General features: G+C 49.1%; 1 protein-coding gene across 12 annotated transcripts in view; it reads left to right on the forward strand.

Moving 5' to 3' along the window:
- mam (mastermind) overlaps positions 1 to 15,720 on the forward strand; it is a 131,358-nt gene that overhangs the window by 107,256 nt on the left and 8,382 nt on the right. For all 12 annotated transcript variants that reach the window (XM_046632407.2, XM_046632408.2, XM_046632409.2 and 9 more), the window contains 4 exons: positions 11,785 to 12,117; positions 13,565 to 13,739; positions 14,975 to 15,286; positions 15,380 to 15,631. In XM_046632407.2, coding sequence (XP_046488363.1) covers positions 11,785 to 12,117; positions 13,565 to 13,739; positions 14,975 to 15,286; positions 15,380 to 15,631 — 1,072 coding nt within the window. The remainder of the gene's footprint in view (positions 1 to 11,784; positions 12,118 to 13,564; positions 13,740 to 14,974; positions 15,287 to 15,379; positions 15,632 to 15,720) is intronic.

A 15,720-nucleotide genomic window follows, 5' to 3' on the forward strand; every position in this document is an offset into this window, starting at 1 on the left:
TCGCGCCACCCGACCGTCTCGCACCGCACCGCACTCTCTTCGTGGAAAAGTCAATACTAACACGAGCCACTGCGGCCGATCGGCACTTTCTTACACACTTGTTTTTTTTACCACCCTTCTTACGTCCGTCGCGATTTTTGGTACCGCCACGCACGGTACGTCGCGCGTGGTATTGGAAACTTTTGTCATCGTCAAGGATCTTTCCCGATCATTTGTAATATCTGCTTGGATGGATTTCAACTAGAAATTAAGGGACTGTTGATTTACGCAGTGATAATCGACATGTGGAGGGAAATGTAGATTCTAGAGGCAAAGAGCGGGGAGGATATAGATGTGTGGTAAATGGAAGAAACGAGAGCGGTGGGCGAGTCCATCGGGAGATCCGCGGAGTCCTTCGGACGAGAAATAAGGCCGACAGGGGTGGGAGGAAGCCCCGAGGACGTTGGGCGTCTCGACACCTCGCTAATGCAACGTGACGCTCTGAGCCACCGTTCGCCAACCGGGCGCGGACTTATGGCCACCTACCTAACCCTCGCGAAACGTGAGACTGCGATTCTGCCCGAAATATGCGAATTTTTTCGCCAACTCGATACCCCGACGAGACCCCTAATTCCAATTTGCCACGCGAGATTCTACTACCCTCGAAATTCATGGTGTTCACCCCCTCAGGGATCGGTTGAGGAGAAAAAATGGTGATAAAAAATAACGAAACGGATTTGTATTCTTCCTTTTTTTCTTTTTTATATACTCCATCTGTTACAATGAATGTACGAGGGTGAAACAAGAGAACGAGAGCTAACGCGCACATAGATTACTTTTGAAAGATCGAAAAGTCTAAGAAAATGCTCTAGATTTTTCGGTATCTTTTTTTTTTCTCCCTCACCTTTCAACGGTAAACCACGCAGCCGAAGAGGAGCGTGTAAATTTATTCCTCGCCACAACGCCAGAGATCCGTTCACTTTTCCTCGGGAATTTGCTCTTCTTTCCCTTCTTTGCAATACTTCACTCGGTATAATCGTGGGGGGCGTCCTGGCGAGGCGTGGGGAAAGCGAAAAAGCAAGCACGAGTATCGGGGAAAGAGAGAGAGAGAGAGAGTGATCGTTACCCAACGGGGGTCGAGCAGGAAGTATTTTCCCATTTTTGTTCCAGCGACAAACATCGCCCGCACTCTGCAGTATAAGCTGCAACGAAAGAGCATTTTGTACAACGGCTGCTGCCACGCGCGTCTGAAAAACAAGCATGAAATAACAGGCGAAAGAAAAATCCATTCCCACGTTTTCAAGCCTCCGCGGTAAGGCGCCCCGACAAACAACCTTACCAAAATTTCGAACAAGGAACAACAACACGGAAGGCTCTTTTATCCGAAGTTGCGAATTCATACACGGTTTCCGATAATTTCTATGAACCATCTGCGAAAGAGTAAAAGGCGAGTTTCTTTCTCTCGGCAAAAAATACAACATAACGAAACTTCGCGTTTATCGTCGTTTGGGGCTAGTTGCCGTTTCAAATTTGAACTTTCGGACGGTGTCTGGTATACGTATAAGGTAATTAGGCACACGGAGTAATTTTGGTGAGTTGCTAAATTCACGCGGAGCTGGAAGGCTGAAGACTGAAAACTGAAAACTGAAGACTGACGACTGACGGCTGAAAAGGTGGGGAACGGGATCTGGACGCGGGATCGTCAGAGCTGTCAAACTAGCTCGAAGCCGGGGTAGGAGGTCGGCAGGGAAAATAAAGCGGTTGTTTAGCGGCCGAGCTGTAAATACGCTACGTAACCCAACGCGGCTGATCAATGTCTCGGTGCTAATTAATTAACATTCCCGCTCGGCAGCTTCGCTCGTAGCGTCAGTGACTTTCGGCTACCCGCTCCCGATCGTTAGCCCTCCGGCGTCTCCTTAACTCGCCCTCGAAACGCCCTTGCAAAACCCCCGGTCCCGGGACCTTTTTTCCTCGTCTTACTCACACTCGCTCACTCACTCACACACTCACTCATCCTTCCTAGACGCACACATATGTCTACACGCGTGTCAAACTCCAGTAATGAAAGGGAGACAAAGCAGAAACAAGAACAACAACAGCAGCGACAAAAAAATGTTATATAATCGAAAAGTTGAAAAATCCATGGCTAAAAAGAAGGGGAAAAAGTAGCGGAGTATTCGACGACCCGGACGTTTGAGCGTGTCAAACGTGGCGCATGAAGCTGACAGGAACACGGCGCATTTTTATAATTCAGAGACTTCGCCGTGCAGCCGCACGTTGCTGCCTCCGGGTTGCAGCCCGGTTGTTATACACCTCCGGTTATACGCTGCGGTTGGCACCAACGAGTGTGAGTGCACCATCCGCGGCGACGGTGACGTCGAGGCTCCGCAGATTCTCCACCAATCCTCCGGGTTTAACGAGCCTCGAATATGGCCGCGGCGAGCTGTCACGCCTGCGTAAAACAAACGTGCACCAGGAAATACGCGTTTTCGTTATAGAAATGATATCCGGCAGCCGTCTCTGACAGGTTTTCACGCACGCCGGATGAAACGGATTAGATAATAACGATGGCGATGTTTTGCTGGATGCTAAGATCCTGAATTTTTGTTCAAAAGAAGCGTACTTCCTGGACATTTTTGGGAAAGGACAAGACAAGACGAGAATCACGAGGCAGCTTATCGAGGAATCTTTATAACAGGTCTTTTCGTACTTTAACGAGGATTGTGGGGTTCTTCGGATTTCATCTGAAATTTGACCGATACCCTACCTCCTTGTTTCTTCTCCTCGAAGGGGCGAAGAGAAATTGCAAGGTCTCGAATCGTGGCTCGACTCGGGAGGTATATCCGCCAACTACCGGAAGTGAACGGCCCCGGCACCCTTGGCCCAGGTTGACTCGTGTCACCCGAAAGTTTGCCGCATGGCGTGGGTGGATGAACACCACCGCATAAACAAAGACCCTCATTGACAATAATTAATGCGACAACGCTACCGCGTCCGCGACGTTTCAGCCGTTCCACCGGTATAATCGTCACCCCCTAACGCCTCCCGTTCTACGCCCGTTTCTTATCCCGTTGCCTCGTCCCACGCGTGCGACGATTCACTCGTATAAATTTGGAAAATCAAAGATCGGCGAGAAGAATTGAAAGGACATGAAAAATTAAATAACAGCACTTCGTTATCATCCGCGACACCGGGTAGCTCGAATGAAATGCGGCGGAGGTATGGATGTGCGAACCAGCGAGCTCCCCATGTGCACATCTATAACCTGCACATCCGTATCCATTACTTGTACACATATGTGAACGTCACCTATATGGATACATACCGATGGGATATAGCCGATGAGGAAGGAGAGATGGGATCCGGGGGTATAGGGTATATAGGGAATGCTAAATGCCACCATCGGAAATCGATGGCTGCACGATGGGGGTCCGCGTTCCCCGGTTGCGTTACTCTTCTGCAGGGTGAACGGCTCCAACCCCGAATGTTTCCCAAAACGAAATCCGTACTCATCGAGTCAAGTTTTAAGGATGAAATTTGGGTTTCGGTCGTCTTGAGCCAGCGGGAACGTTCGACATTTATATCCTCGTCGTAGGTACCCTTGACAGTCTTCTCGTGAGTTAACAAAATTTCTGCTGTTCTTCTATTGCGCACCGGCTATCATATCCCTCTCAGCTCGACCCGTTTTCACAAATCATATACCGCGGACGAAACTTAGTCGGCTGTAATTCTAAGCGAATATAATTAATTAATTTTAACAAGCTTTAGCTCGGCGGTAGCTGAGTAAGTTGGTATAACAGCACCAGTACCGGTGTCACGGTGCTCGCCTAAAACAGAGGTGCGTCCGTGACCTGGTGCAAACGAGGTCGACGTTACACTCGGCGAATAGACTGGTACGGTCAGAGCAAGTGCGAAGCAAAGTAGGAGAGGTGTGGAAGAAAAAAATATCGTCCACAAGACGGTCTGCCAAGGAACGTCTATTCGTCGTTGTTTTTTATTCTTTAATCGAATCACCGACGACTGCGCAAAGAAGAAAAATAAAAATGCTGAAGGTGTAAATCGACGTGAGTGAAATGATACAGAAAAAAAAAACAAATCCACAAGAGGCAATGGAAGTGAAAAATGAACGACTATCTGCAGAATAAAAACAAAGAAAATGAATAAATAACAAGTGGAAAGTTATCGACTCTCTTATCCGCAGTGCGGTACGTTCGCGACTCGTCGTCGTATACCTAAGTTGCTGGTTGAGAAAAAGTTTGATTAGCATTGCGCTCTTTTCGAGAACGTTGCGTGCTCTGTAAAATATATTTAAAAATATCGTCGGTTTTATCTTCCTTCCGTCACGCTATACGTAGACACTTTGAAACGAGACTCCCAGGATAATTACGGTCTGGCCGTATCATCGTCCCGCTGAATAGGTAGTAAATTGTTGATACATGGCTCATAGAATTACCGTACAGATGATCAACTTGCCCATTTTGCTTAGTAGTTTGTCGTCCCCGACGACTCGGTGGCGGCGGGAGCCGGGATTAAGCGTAATTTCCGTGCAAATGTATTCAGCATCGAGGCGGAACTAATAAAAGTGTAAACAGGGCGCGTATGCCCGACTTGACACCGTCCGATAGCGTGACTTGATAATCGCCGGCCCCATGCAGTTACTTACAGTTGCCAGGGGTCGGCTTCGGATTGACTTGGTGTGATGAATAAAATAAAACTCAGTGATTCCCATTGACTTTTTCACCAATGGCTGTAACTTCCATACACACGGGACATATTTACCCTCCAAGGAACGACGAAATATTCTAAATGGATTCAAACCTACAGTTTGAGACACATGTCGCTGTGCACATGTGCATAGAGACAAACGAATGTGTGTGTGTGTATGTGTGTGTGTAGAGCGCGAAGAAGAAGAGACAGAAAGGAAAAGAATGAGGAGCTGATTTCCTTTGCTGAATTACGAGACTCCTCCGCCTAGTTCAGCTACCCCCACCCCTTGAAACACTCCTTTCCTTTTTGTCCCAGTTTCTTCAATCAACAAACCAGCAATTTTCATCGTCGCTATAAATTATCATCCGTAAATCTATCGAGGCCTGAGAAAACTGTTCGTTGGTATGCGTACTGCAGGGGGCAGGTGCCCCATCGGCAATCGTCATACGGATTTGAGTAACACACATGAACACACACATACACACACACACACACGGAATTCTCTAAAACGATTCGTTGCAGCAGTTAATCGGGAAAGTTTTGGTACGATCATTTTTACCGGTCCTCTTTTCCCGTTCACGCACCGACACAGATGTGCGTATAATTATATAGACGTATTAGGTAGGCACACTTCGGTTACTAACCAGCCAGAAATACTAACCAGTTAACTATATTGATCAACAGCGGTGCAACCGCCTATCCACCCTCACCCCCGTAAACATTGACGTTGGGGTGAGTGGAATTTCGAGGGGTTTGGCGATGAGGCTGCTGGCCGAGTGCGGAGGGGTTGCCACTCTCACCCTCCTGGCTACCGGAACACGGTGGAGGCAGCTTCGCCCAACAGCTACACCAAATGTAATGGAATATAAGCGCTCGCCTCGGTGTTGGTCTAGTATATTCGGCACATGTGTGTACACAGAGGGGCGAGTAACACCCGGACCAACGCCCGGACTCGTATAATAGTCCTCGTCCTCGTCCTCGTCCTCCCTGCCCCTCTCGCCTATCCCCTAACTTCGACTCGAACGCTTTCGACCCTCTCCGCACCGTGTTGTACTTGAACTCATCACCCACTGCCTGTGTTATGGTTATAAATACATGTTGATACGCTCGCTTTATCGACGCTCTGATTACCCACGGCTTTTCGAATTCCCGTAAAACGATAATCCCCGGAAATTATCACCATATATACGTGTAAAAATAATTAATCTCTTTACTTATCGACGGGATGCTCGGAAGCGTGGATGGTGCTTGGTTGTAATTTTGTGAGAAAACAAATCAAAGGTCACACCTTGGAGTGTGGTGCTGAGTCTGACGCCGCTTTAATTCCACAGTAGTACGTAAACGGTCCGGTTTTAATTGATGGATCATTTCTTAAGCTACTGCAATTTTACACTTGGACGATGTTAATTAAATCACGACACCAGACGGAAAGGATCACACACCGTATAGAATTTTGGCATAGTGCTGGATTATTTCTTCCGATGATTCGTTCGCAAATGGGACATTCCTTAACATCGTACCTACGTGTAGTCAAAGAACTTTTAGTACAACATTCCACCCGATGTGCTTTTCCTTACTTTTCACCCTGCCAAGTCATTTATACATTTTTTCAAGCACGCCTGTACACAGTGTACAGAAAAACAGCTTAACAGCGTTCGTCAAACGAATATTTACAAGCGATGTAGCTTCGCCGTACGGCAGCTAGAGCTGTTAATCGTTGGAGCAGGCAAGCCGGGGGTACATATCAACCCTGCACTCGGCACTATATCTCGTGGCGGCGGGGTGGCGTTGTGCATTGCACGACGAAATTATCGACCGGGATGCGCATGTGCCAAGACCCCTTGAAAGCACCCTCACCTTGCCTCACCTCCCCCCCCCCCCCCCCCCCACCCTTTCTCTCTCATTCCAATCCCATCCCCGTCTCTCTTCTCTTCTCTTCTCTTTACTCGGCATGCCACGGAGCTCGTCATTCGAACGCTGCGGCTGCCGCGTTCCACGGTTTCATTTCGCGCGGAGGGCTTTTTCGCATAAATTTTATACCTTGGATAGAACGGGATGGTGGAAGTATAACCATCAACCTCTAGGAAAACGGGGACCGTGAATGCTAGAAACTCGGCTTTGACCGCTCCTTCGGATTGAAGATCCGTTTTACTCCATGTGGAATTTTCGAATGATAATTTCGATCTCGAGTATATACAATCCTTGACTCGTTGTCAGAGGTACTGTCGGATTAACTAAATCGTAACGTTGAGCACCACTGCGAGCCGGCCGATAAAGAAGCCGCGCCCGGCTAGAAGAACGCACGCCGCGATTATTACACACTCACGGAATTTCCGATCTCGAGTGTACACGATCCTCGACTCAGAGGCACTCTCGGATTAACCGCAGCCAACGCTTCTCTCGCCCCGGGGAACTTGCTAAGAACTGCACAGGTATATACACAAGAGCCGGCGTAAGGTGGGATCGATATTCGATAACTAAACGCGCAAACGGACCAAGAGTTTACCAAGGAGAGAAGAACGAATCTGAGTAAGGCTCTGATTGTCGACTTAAGTCGCGCGCCGCTTCGTCTCCTTCGCATAGCATCCGTATCCAAGTCATCCTCATGTCCGCATTAGTTCGTCCAATGCGCATGGTCGATGTCGTGTATCTAATCGTCACCCTGCACCGCACTCCAACTTCTTAATCTCTCATAATACTGAGACGGATAAGTTGTAGAAGTGAACCATAGACTGGCGCTTTGAAGAAGTTTAATTGTAGAACGCGCAGATCGTAGTCCGCGATTCTTATCCTCAGTGAATCGTTATATTCGCGATATTCGCCAACTGGAGTCGAGTCACAGACGAAACCCTGGTTTCACGCCACAGAATTCTGGAGGTCCCGAAGGAAGCGAAATATAACCGAAGGAAAATCGGTTTTCCAAATGTATATCATGCACGGAGGACGAGGACCCGCCTTGAGGCTTCTGGGTGAGGAACTTGATTTTGAGCCTCAACTCTTAACGCAGGTCTCCTTGCTCTTTTATATCCCCGCCTCGCAGCGGTTCGTCAGTTAGGCGAACTCGTTTTTGCAGGTGTATTAGAGATGAGAGATGAGAGAGAAGGAATGTCGAGGAACCGTTTGTTTCCCCGCTCACTTTGCAATCCATTTGCTCGAAAGATCGAAATATCTTTCCTGGAACAAGTTTTGACGGGACTGAGACTCTTCGACCCAATCTTCGTCTCAACTGAAATACGAACAGAAACGGGTGTATCTTTTTGACGATGCTAACAATTTTGAGTACGTTGTGCATATCGCGGAGCAAGGCGTACGACGGGAGAACCGTAGTAGCGTAAGATTGAGGACGTCGTCGAGTAGCGTCGGTGCAGCCTGCAGCATGGGTTCATGGTTGGAATATAGCGCGACGGAACCAGTAAGCTGAAAGCTTTCGCGCGAGATTACTGCTGCCGCTGCTACTGCCGCCGTCTACTCTATGCATAGGAAGGCGAGTGCAGTGCAGGGATGACATCTAATACCGCCGCTCACTTTACTAACTTTTAAACCGGCTTAGCCACTCGCAAGGTTTAATTTCCGTCCAGTGCCTACCTAGAGAACGAGAGCCACACACAGAGAGAACGAAAGAGAGGGAGAACAGTCCCGAGAATCCGTCACGAGGTCAACGGTCGCGTTCCAGACCTTTCCGCACAAAGTACTTGCTTGATTATTTTTACTGCAAGGTTCATACACGAGATCTCCAAAACCCTCGTCTGAGGCTGTAGATCCAATTAACGAAGCGCGGTCAGAACGATATGAAATTTGAAATCCGGTAAGCCGAACGGAGCCCACCTTACTCGCGGCACCGCTACCGTATTTTTGTCTCTGATCTGCCGCCTTTGTTCGCGGTGGTGAACCGCCTCTTAAGGACGGACAGAGTTAAGGCGGGAGACGACGCCGCGTGGAATCCACTCGAAGGAACGAACCGCGGACCCTCGCGGTGAGTGATCGAGGCGGAGAAGTTATACCCCGAGGGACGACGGAGGAAGAAGGTATCGAAAGGCATCGAAAGGCATGAGGAGGCATGAGGAGGTAGCCCGAACCGCACGCAACGGCCCCAGAGCACGAACCGCGGAGTCGCGATCGCCGCCGGGTTGGCGGACACTTGCTCCCGGTCGTCGGGCGTTCCTCTGGATCTGCACCGACCGCCGTGCCGCGGGGGTGGGGGGCAGGTCAGCGTCCGGAGAGGCTCCCCGCTCGACGATGCCCTGCTGCAGTATTCCGAGGCCCTGCAGAAACGCTGCACCGATACCTACGCGCCTCGCGTTTCAACTTTACCGCCGACGATGACGCGCGTCCGGAACAAGGCCGCGAATCTCTCCTTCCATCGCCCTCTTTCTCACCCTCTATCTATCTGCCCGGGACGACGTAGCTTTTCAAAGAACGTCTTTATGCCTATTTACTAATCGTAACCTAACCTAGCTGTATGTATAATAAAAATCTCGGCTGGACGTATTGATTGGCATATTTGTTACTTATGTCCGTTCTTATATATATGCTTCATGCTATGCGTGCTATGGTTTGACTCTGCACCGCTCGACGGGTGGATCGAGTAGCTTGTTTCTGTGGTTCGAGGACTCAACGATCACGCAGTTTCATCAATATGCTGACGGTATTGCTGTCGAAGAATTTATTGTTGTTATCAATATTATTATTATTTAACAATTTAACTTGCTATCTGTCTTTTAACTTCATTATTATTATCTGTCTATACTTGTATGCATCTTTTTTTCTTTTTCACTTTTATTTATGATAGATACATTTGGATCTATTTATTTATCTTTATTTATTCTCTTACGAATTTCTGTTATTGCACGCTATGAACGCGTGAATGCATTTTTACTGTTTTGCTGCTTGCGTACTGCGCATGGTAAATGCCGTTTTCTGTCTCTCTCTCTCTCTTTCTCTCTCTCTCTTTCTCTCTCTCTGTCGCTCTCTTTCTAGCGCGCGCGCGGAGAGCGATTATTACTGAGAAGATTTCACCAAAATTCAATTATCCCCTCGTGCTTTACGCCCTGTGCATCAACAGAATTACCAATATCTTTTAAGAGCCTGAAACACTTGGAGAGTGCGGAAATCATTGTGGTATAGTCGGGTCATAATCACCGTTGAGATGGTCAGCTTAAACTTGTGGATTCCACTGGAGTTGGCTAACTTGTTCCGTGGCCAATTACCACGTTCGCATTCTTCGGAGTCTATAAGAGAACGAGAGAGAGCATCAGTTGTACCGTTCCATTCGAGAGAATGTAATTTAAACTTCGATTGTCGAAGGATCTTTCTTCAAAATATTACACAAGCCGGTAGGGCCCGGTAATTATTCAACGACGAATCCATTCAGCGAGATTCCCTTTTCGTTCCTTCTTTGGTTAGGATATCTGCTCGCTTGAATTTTTCAACGTCGAATTAACAGCTGGTACCATCGACCCAGCACTGTGTCTTACGACTGCTTTCAACAAGGATGTTTGCGAAATAAGCAAATTCGTGAATTAGCATTTGCGCTCGATTATTCGAGAATTAAGAATACAAAAGTGATTCTCAAACTGTCCGGTGTCTGCAGTTTCCAATAACCATAGTAATCTTCTCTCCTGTTTTTCTTCTCTTTGACTTCGCTTGTCGCATTCGGCCGCTGTAGTCACTCTTAGCGTTCGTCATTAAGCAGATTGCACGATCAATGACCGGGTCCGCTGGCGATCTTTGGTATGATTTCGGAATCGGGCTAAGCAGATGGGACCCACTGCCGACCTCTGTTCACTCAAAGGCGGATCGTTCCGGAATAATATACACGTTTGATTCGGACTAATTGTCGTCTCCGTGCTGGTATCAGCCGGCGTAAAGTAGACGGCTGTGCTATCGCGATATGGAATTTGCGATGGTCTGCACTGGCTTTCATTCAACGCGGCCATCAAGTGAGGCCAGAATTTGCGCAAGTCTTTCCGGTATGTCAGAACGGTTAATCGAAATGTTGACAGTGAACCGCGTGAGTCTTGCACCACGTCGTGCGCACTTTGTCATTATACGATACATAGTATACTCATCGGGCGCATGATTTTATTATTCAAGGATAAAATTACAATCGCTTTCAGACTTAAAATTGTTTACGTCAACTGTTTTTGCAGTTTGATCTCCGGCTGCACTTCGGTCGACACAACAAGCCAGCAAGCCTAAAGCGATCGAGCATCTCTGCCGCCGCGATTTGGTGTATAGTCCTACGTAGCGGTGACCGTTTTGTCGCTATGCGTCGTCGCTCGTTTGCTTGCTTCAAACTGACACGCACGTACTACGAATTCGGCCTGCAGCCAGCCATGCGGTACCGGAACATGCATAGGTATATGTGTAACACTCGATAAACCAGACTTCTGCGCAGCAGTCTGATCCCAGCGAGTCCAAGGCTGGACAAAAATTAACTACATTGAGGACGACCCGCGATCTTTCCTCGACGTCATATCTATCCTCCGAATTATCGCGTCCGTGAAGCGATACGGGATCAGCGATATTAACGTACTCAATTTTTTGCAATCGGTGCGATTCCGTCACGGCGTCGAACGATCGAGTAAAGAATCGTGATCCGCTCTCACATTCCGTCTGAAAAGACAGCGGGGTAACTCGAGAACATCGCCGACACAAAGACGGGGTCGGACATCTAGCCTTGTCAGGATTATTAGAAATTATAAGAATGATGTCAGGACGACGTCATTGCCTCCATATAAGTCGGGTCTGTTCGCCACCTGAGCTCTGGAGCGTGTCAAATATGTGGAACAGTTGCTATTGCCATGGGTGATGACTTTGCTTCTCGACCGTTGCCCATCATTGGAGGCTTACCTCATCCCTGGGCGCAGCAACGTTTCTAGACGGGCGACGCCCGAGCCTTCAATCCCGATCCACTTATCCTTATTGTCTGCCAAAGACGCATGATCGCAATTGTAATGACTCGGCACCCGATCGCGTAACGCTTGGATCGAAAACGAAGGATATCGTATGTCGATATTCGATCGGGGTAATAATGTCTTTGTACCAAGGTACTTTTCTCATTCTCCTTGAACTAACGTGATCCTTTCGACTTTTCAGGTTTCCGCAGGCCAACACATGCAGCTCACCGGCGACCTGAAACCCGGTGTGTCCGTAGCGGCACAGCAGGGAATGTACTTCAACCAACAACAGGCCCAGAATCAATCCGGACCCGCCGGTTCCCAAAGCGATACCTACTGCTCGGTATCTCAGTCGCAGACCATCAATTTCACCCAGCAAAGTCTCAGGCAAAGGGCTGCCGCTACCGGGGGAGTTTCACAACCTGGAGGTGCCGCTGGGGCGAGAGGTCATCCTCAGCAGGTACCACCCGGTCAGGTTGATCATCAACACGCGAAACTCCTTCAACAGCAGCAAATGCTGCGCGCACAGCAGGTGAGTCGGATTCATCGAAGTTCGACAATGTTTTTTTTCGAGTCTTTGTTGTCGTTGTTCTGGATACCGATTTGAATCACGTGAAGATATCGAGCGAGTTCTCGCTGCTTGATGATGTCGTTGCGACGTTTTGTCGCGGTGAGACCTTAAGGTGAATAATAATTTGGTCAACGCACCGGAACGCATATAAGCGTTGAAACGAGCTGCATCCATCCGGAACCTTGAGTTATCCGGGCAGGAGCCAGCGCAGCAACAGGTATCCGTGATTCTTTGCAAGTTTTCTCTATCACGGTGAAAGCACCTTGAGAAAGAGCAGAAAATTCTTTGAGGAGGAACGGAGCAACAAAGAAACAAGGAGAAAGCGGGAAGAGCAATGAAAGAAATTGGAATAAAAAAGTTGTATTCTTCTTCGTCTGCTTCTTCTTCTTCTTCTTCTTCTTCTTCTCGGCTTTGCTTTCTTCCGTTAGATCTATGCCAGACTTGCCGCCAGCTCGTTCCCTCCTCCCGAAAAAAGACAGTATTATTATTGTTACGGATACTTGACCACCTAATGCTGCATCAGCACCCGTTTAATCGTCGGGCTTGTCACGTTTCTTACGAATGTTTACCCAATCCCGCGGTCTCCTCGTCGCTTTCCTACAGCCAAGACTCATCGCCGTCAACGCTTGCGAAACGATGACTCACGCGCTGTTTTGCCTACATTATCTCCGCAATGAAAAGCTCCGCGTACACGTACACGTACGTCGCACTGTCGCTATGTTGCTCCAATTACTAATTGGACGTTTCACGCTATTCGGAATTGGTTAGTCATCTTCGTGCCAGATCCTCTCGTAATCGCTGCATTCGACGAAGCTGCTCAATTCATCATCAACTCCAATCTACAACACGCCCGCCCGTATCCCGAGGATCGTTTGAACACCGAGCTCATCATCATGCGATGGCTGGCTGTACAACTCAGTCTGGAGTTGGCGAAATTCTCATCCGTTTTGAGAGCCGTTTTCCAAGTTTTGAACGTGCCAACAACACATTCGGCAAAGATCGCTACGGTACTACCGGCTTAAACCATACCCTGCGGCTTAAGGCGGTAGGTGTTACCTTCCTACTTGCGACATGCCGCAATCTCGGGGCGTTCCGGGCTTAACCGCGGCTTGATTCCCCTCCTGTCGGGTTCAACCGTTAGACCGGCTACGAGAATTAGTTTTCTTCTCGCGGTGAACGAATTTGCAACACTGGGAAGTCATGGTATCTCGCAACAGCGCCGAGAGGATGCCTTGAAAACGGTTTGCGACGTCAATCTTCACGCCCCGCCACCTACAATGGGACTACTACTGACAACCGTTACTGACTCTACAAAAACAAGCTCGAGACGTCGGAAACTCACTGACAATCTCACAACCCCTGCGTCAATCCACAGTCTATCCGTAATTCACTATTATGTATGTTTCAGGTGATGCAACAGCAGCACATGGCCGGTGGAATGGGCGGCGTTAGGCCTCCACCCCCGGAGTACAAGGCAGCTCAGGCCCAGATGATGCACGCCGGCATCGGGATGGGTGGTCAGGCGAGGTTTCCCACTGCAGGACCTATGCGAAGAGTAGCTCAGCAGCCAATGCCTCCATCGGGTAAGCATAGAGATTCGTTTTGAACCGATTACTAGCTTCCAGCGATGAGAAACAAGACGCTATATTCCGGTCGGTCAGGGCTTGTTACATCACAGTTAGAATAGCGAAAACTATAAGTGGTTTCGTATGTAATCGAATTCGAAAGGCCGTGATTTTCGACTGGCAAAGACAACTGGCCACTCCTTTGGTACGAGACAAAACTCGAAATGTTGAAATTTATCCAGAGTAAGAGTTTTCGGTAAGTTCTTTTCGGTAGAACAAGCTCGCGAATCACTAGAATATCAGGCCTGGGCCATCTCGTCCCGCACACAGCGTGTTCAGAGAGTCGATCATTCGTTCTTTAAATATAGAGCTTGAGGCTTGAGGGAAGCCACTTGGAAGCGCGTGTCAGACTCCGAGAGTCTCGAGTGGTATTGTCCTTTTTGTCATTCGTGAGTACTGAATTTAACTTTTCTCGTTGGTAGCCCGTAAAAGCCGGTAAAAACTTTTGGCTCGGTTGTAATTCCGGTCCGGTGACCAAAGGGAGCTCGTCGCGACGCCCGGCGTCCGTGCGCCAACCTACACTGAAATTTTTAATCCTGCCGGTACGGTGCGGAGCTCCTCCACTCTGCCGTGTATCCAGAGCAATGTGGCCACCGCCGGGCTTTCGACGCACTCAAAATAATGAGAACCCGGCAGCCGCGGTACGTAGGTAGGTAGGTAGGTAGGTAGGTAGGTAGGGTATGGATTTTTCGATCACCACCGCCACCACCGAGTCCGGCCATAATTTAAACCCCTCGGCCACTTGCCGTTGATCAATCGGCGGAGAGCAGCCTGGGAGGACCCAACGCCTCCAGCGATAGACCATGGGGTTGATGCGAATTTCGCGGAGAATATTCCAAGCACTCTGAACAACTTGGAACGAAGCACGTCGACCGTTTATATCCGACAAAGTGCCTCTAGGTACACCACCTACCCACCGGATGTGGGAGTCGGCGTCAACGTCACTGGTTTGCGAACTAACCCTGCGGCACCGGGCAGTCCCGGTAGCCACCGTCTTATCGATCGGATAGCGAGCCTATATCGTGACCTCTCGCCATCGCTGGTCTCGGACGAATTGATGCTGCCCATGGCCGCATGGGTATGGCTCCTCCTCCACCTCCTCCTCCTCCTCCTCCTCCTCCTCGTCCTTCTCCTTCTCCTCCTCTACAAGACGAAGTACTACTCCGGTTCTTTTTTGCATCATGTGTCAGCAGGCCCGATGATGAGGCCGCAAATGGCTCAACAGCAACAGCAGCAGGCTCTCCACGCCGCCGGAGGAAACATGTACATGGGCGGCGGAGGCATGGCCTCCATAAGCAGCATGCACCAGATGCACCAACGGCTCGGTTACCCCAGGACGAACAATCAGCGGCCGCCGAACGTAAGCGTCGGTCCTTCCGACGGTCTCGGGAACAGCATCGCTGGTCGCGGAGCGCAGCCAGAATGGCGACACATCCTGCAGATGCACCAGCAGCAGGGTTTCCAGGCACAAATGCGACCCCAATTCAATCAGCAGGGTCACCAAGGTGGGAACTCACTTTCCCGATCAAACTCGCGTCAAGCGCATACCGAGGCTTATATTCATGGCTTTACGTATCTTTTTCTATCTCATTTTTCAGCCGGCTTCGGAATGGGCGGTGCTGGTGGAATGCAGATGAGTGCTGCTCAGATGCAGCATCAGCAGCTAATCAGGTCGCAGAGCGGAGGTATGGCCGGTGGTGGCATGCCAAACAGCACTCAGATGCAACAAATACTGTCTCAGCAGCACCAGCAGCAGAGTCTCGCGATGCAGCAAAGCAACAACCAAATGTCCGTACAGATGCAGATGTCCCAGTCGACCTCTGTGAATTCCGTCAGCAGTGCCGGCACAGGTACGGTTTTTCAATTTAATTCGATAACAATTCATCGATTCACCACATTTTTCACATGCCATTTTACCGAAATGGTTAGCGGCAGGATG

The sequence above is a fragment of the Neodiprion pinetum genome, chromosome 6, assembly GCF_021155775.2.
Source record: "Neodiprion pinetum isolate iyNeoPine1 chromosome 6, iyNeoPine1.2, whole genome shotgun sequence".
In the NCBI taxonomy this organism is placed as follows: domain Eukaryota; kingdom Metazoa; phylum Arthropoda; class Insecta; order Hymenoptera; family Diprionidae; genus Neodiprion; species Neodiprion pinetum.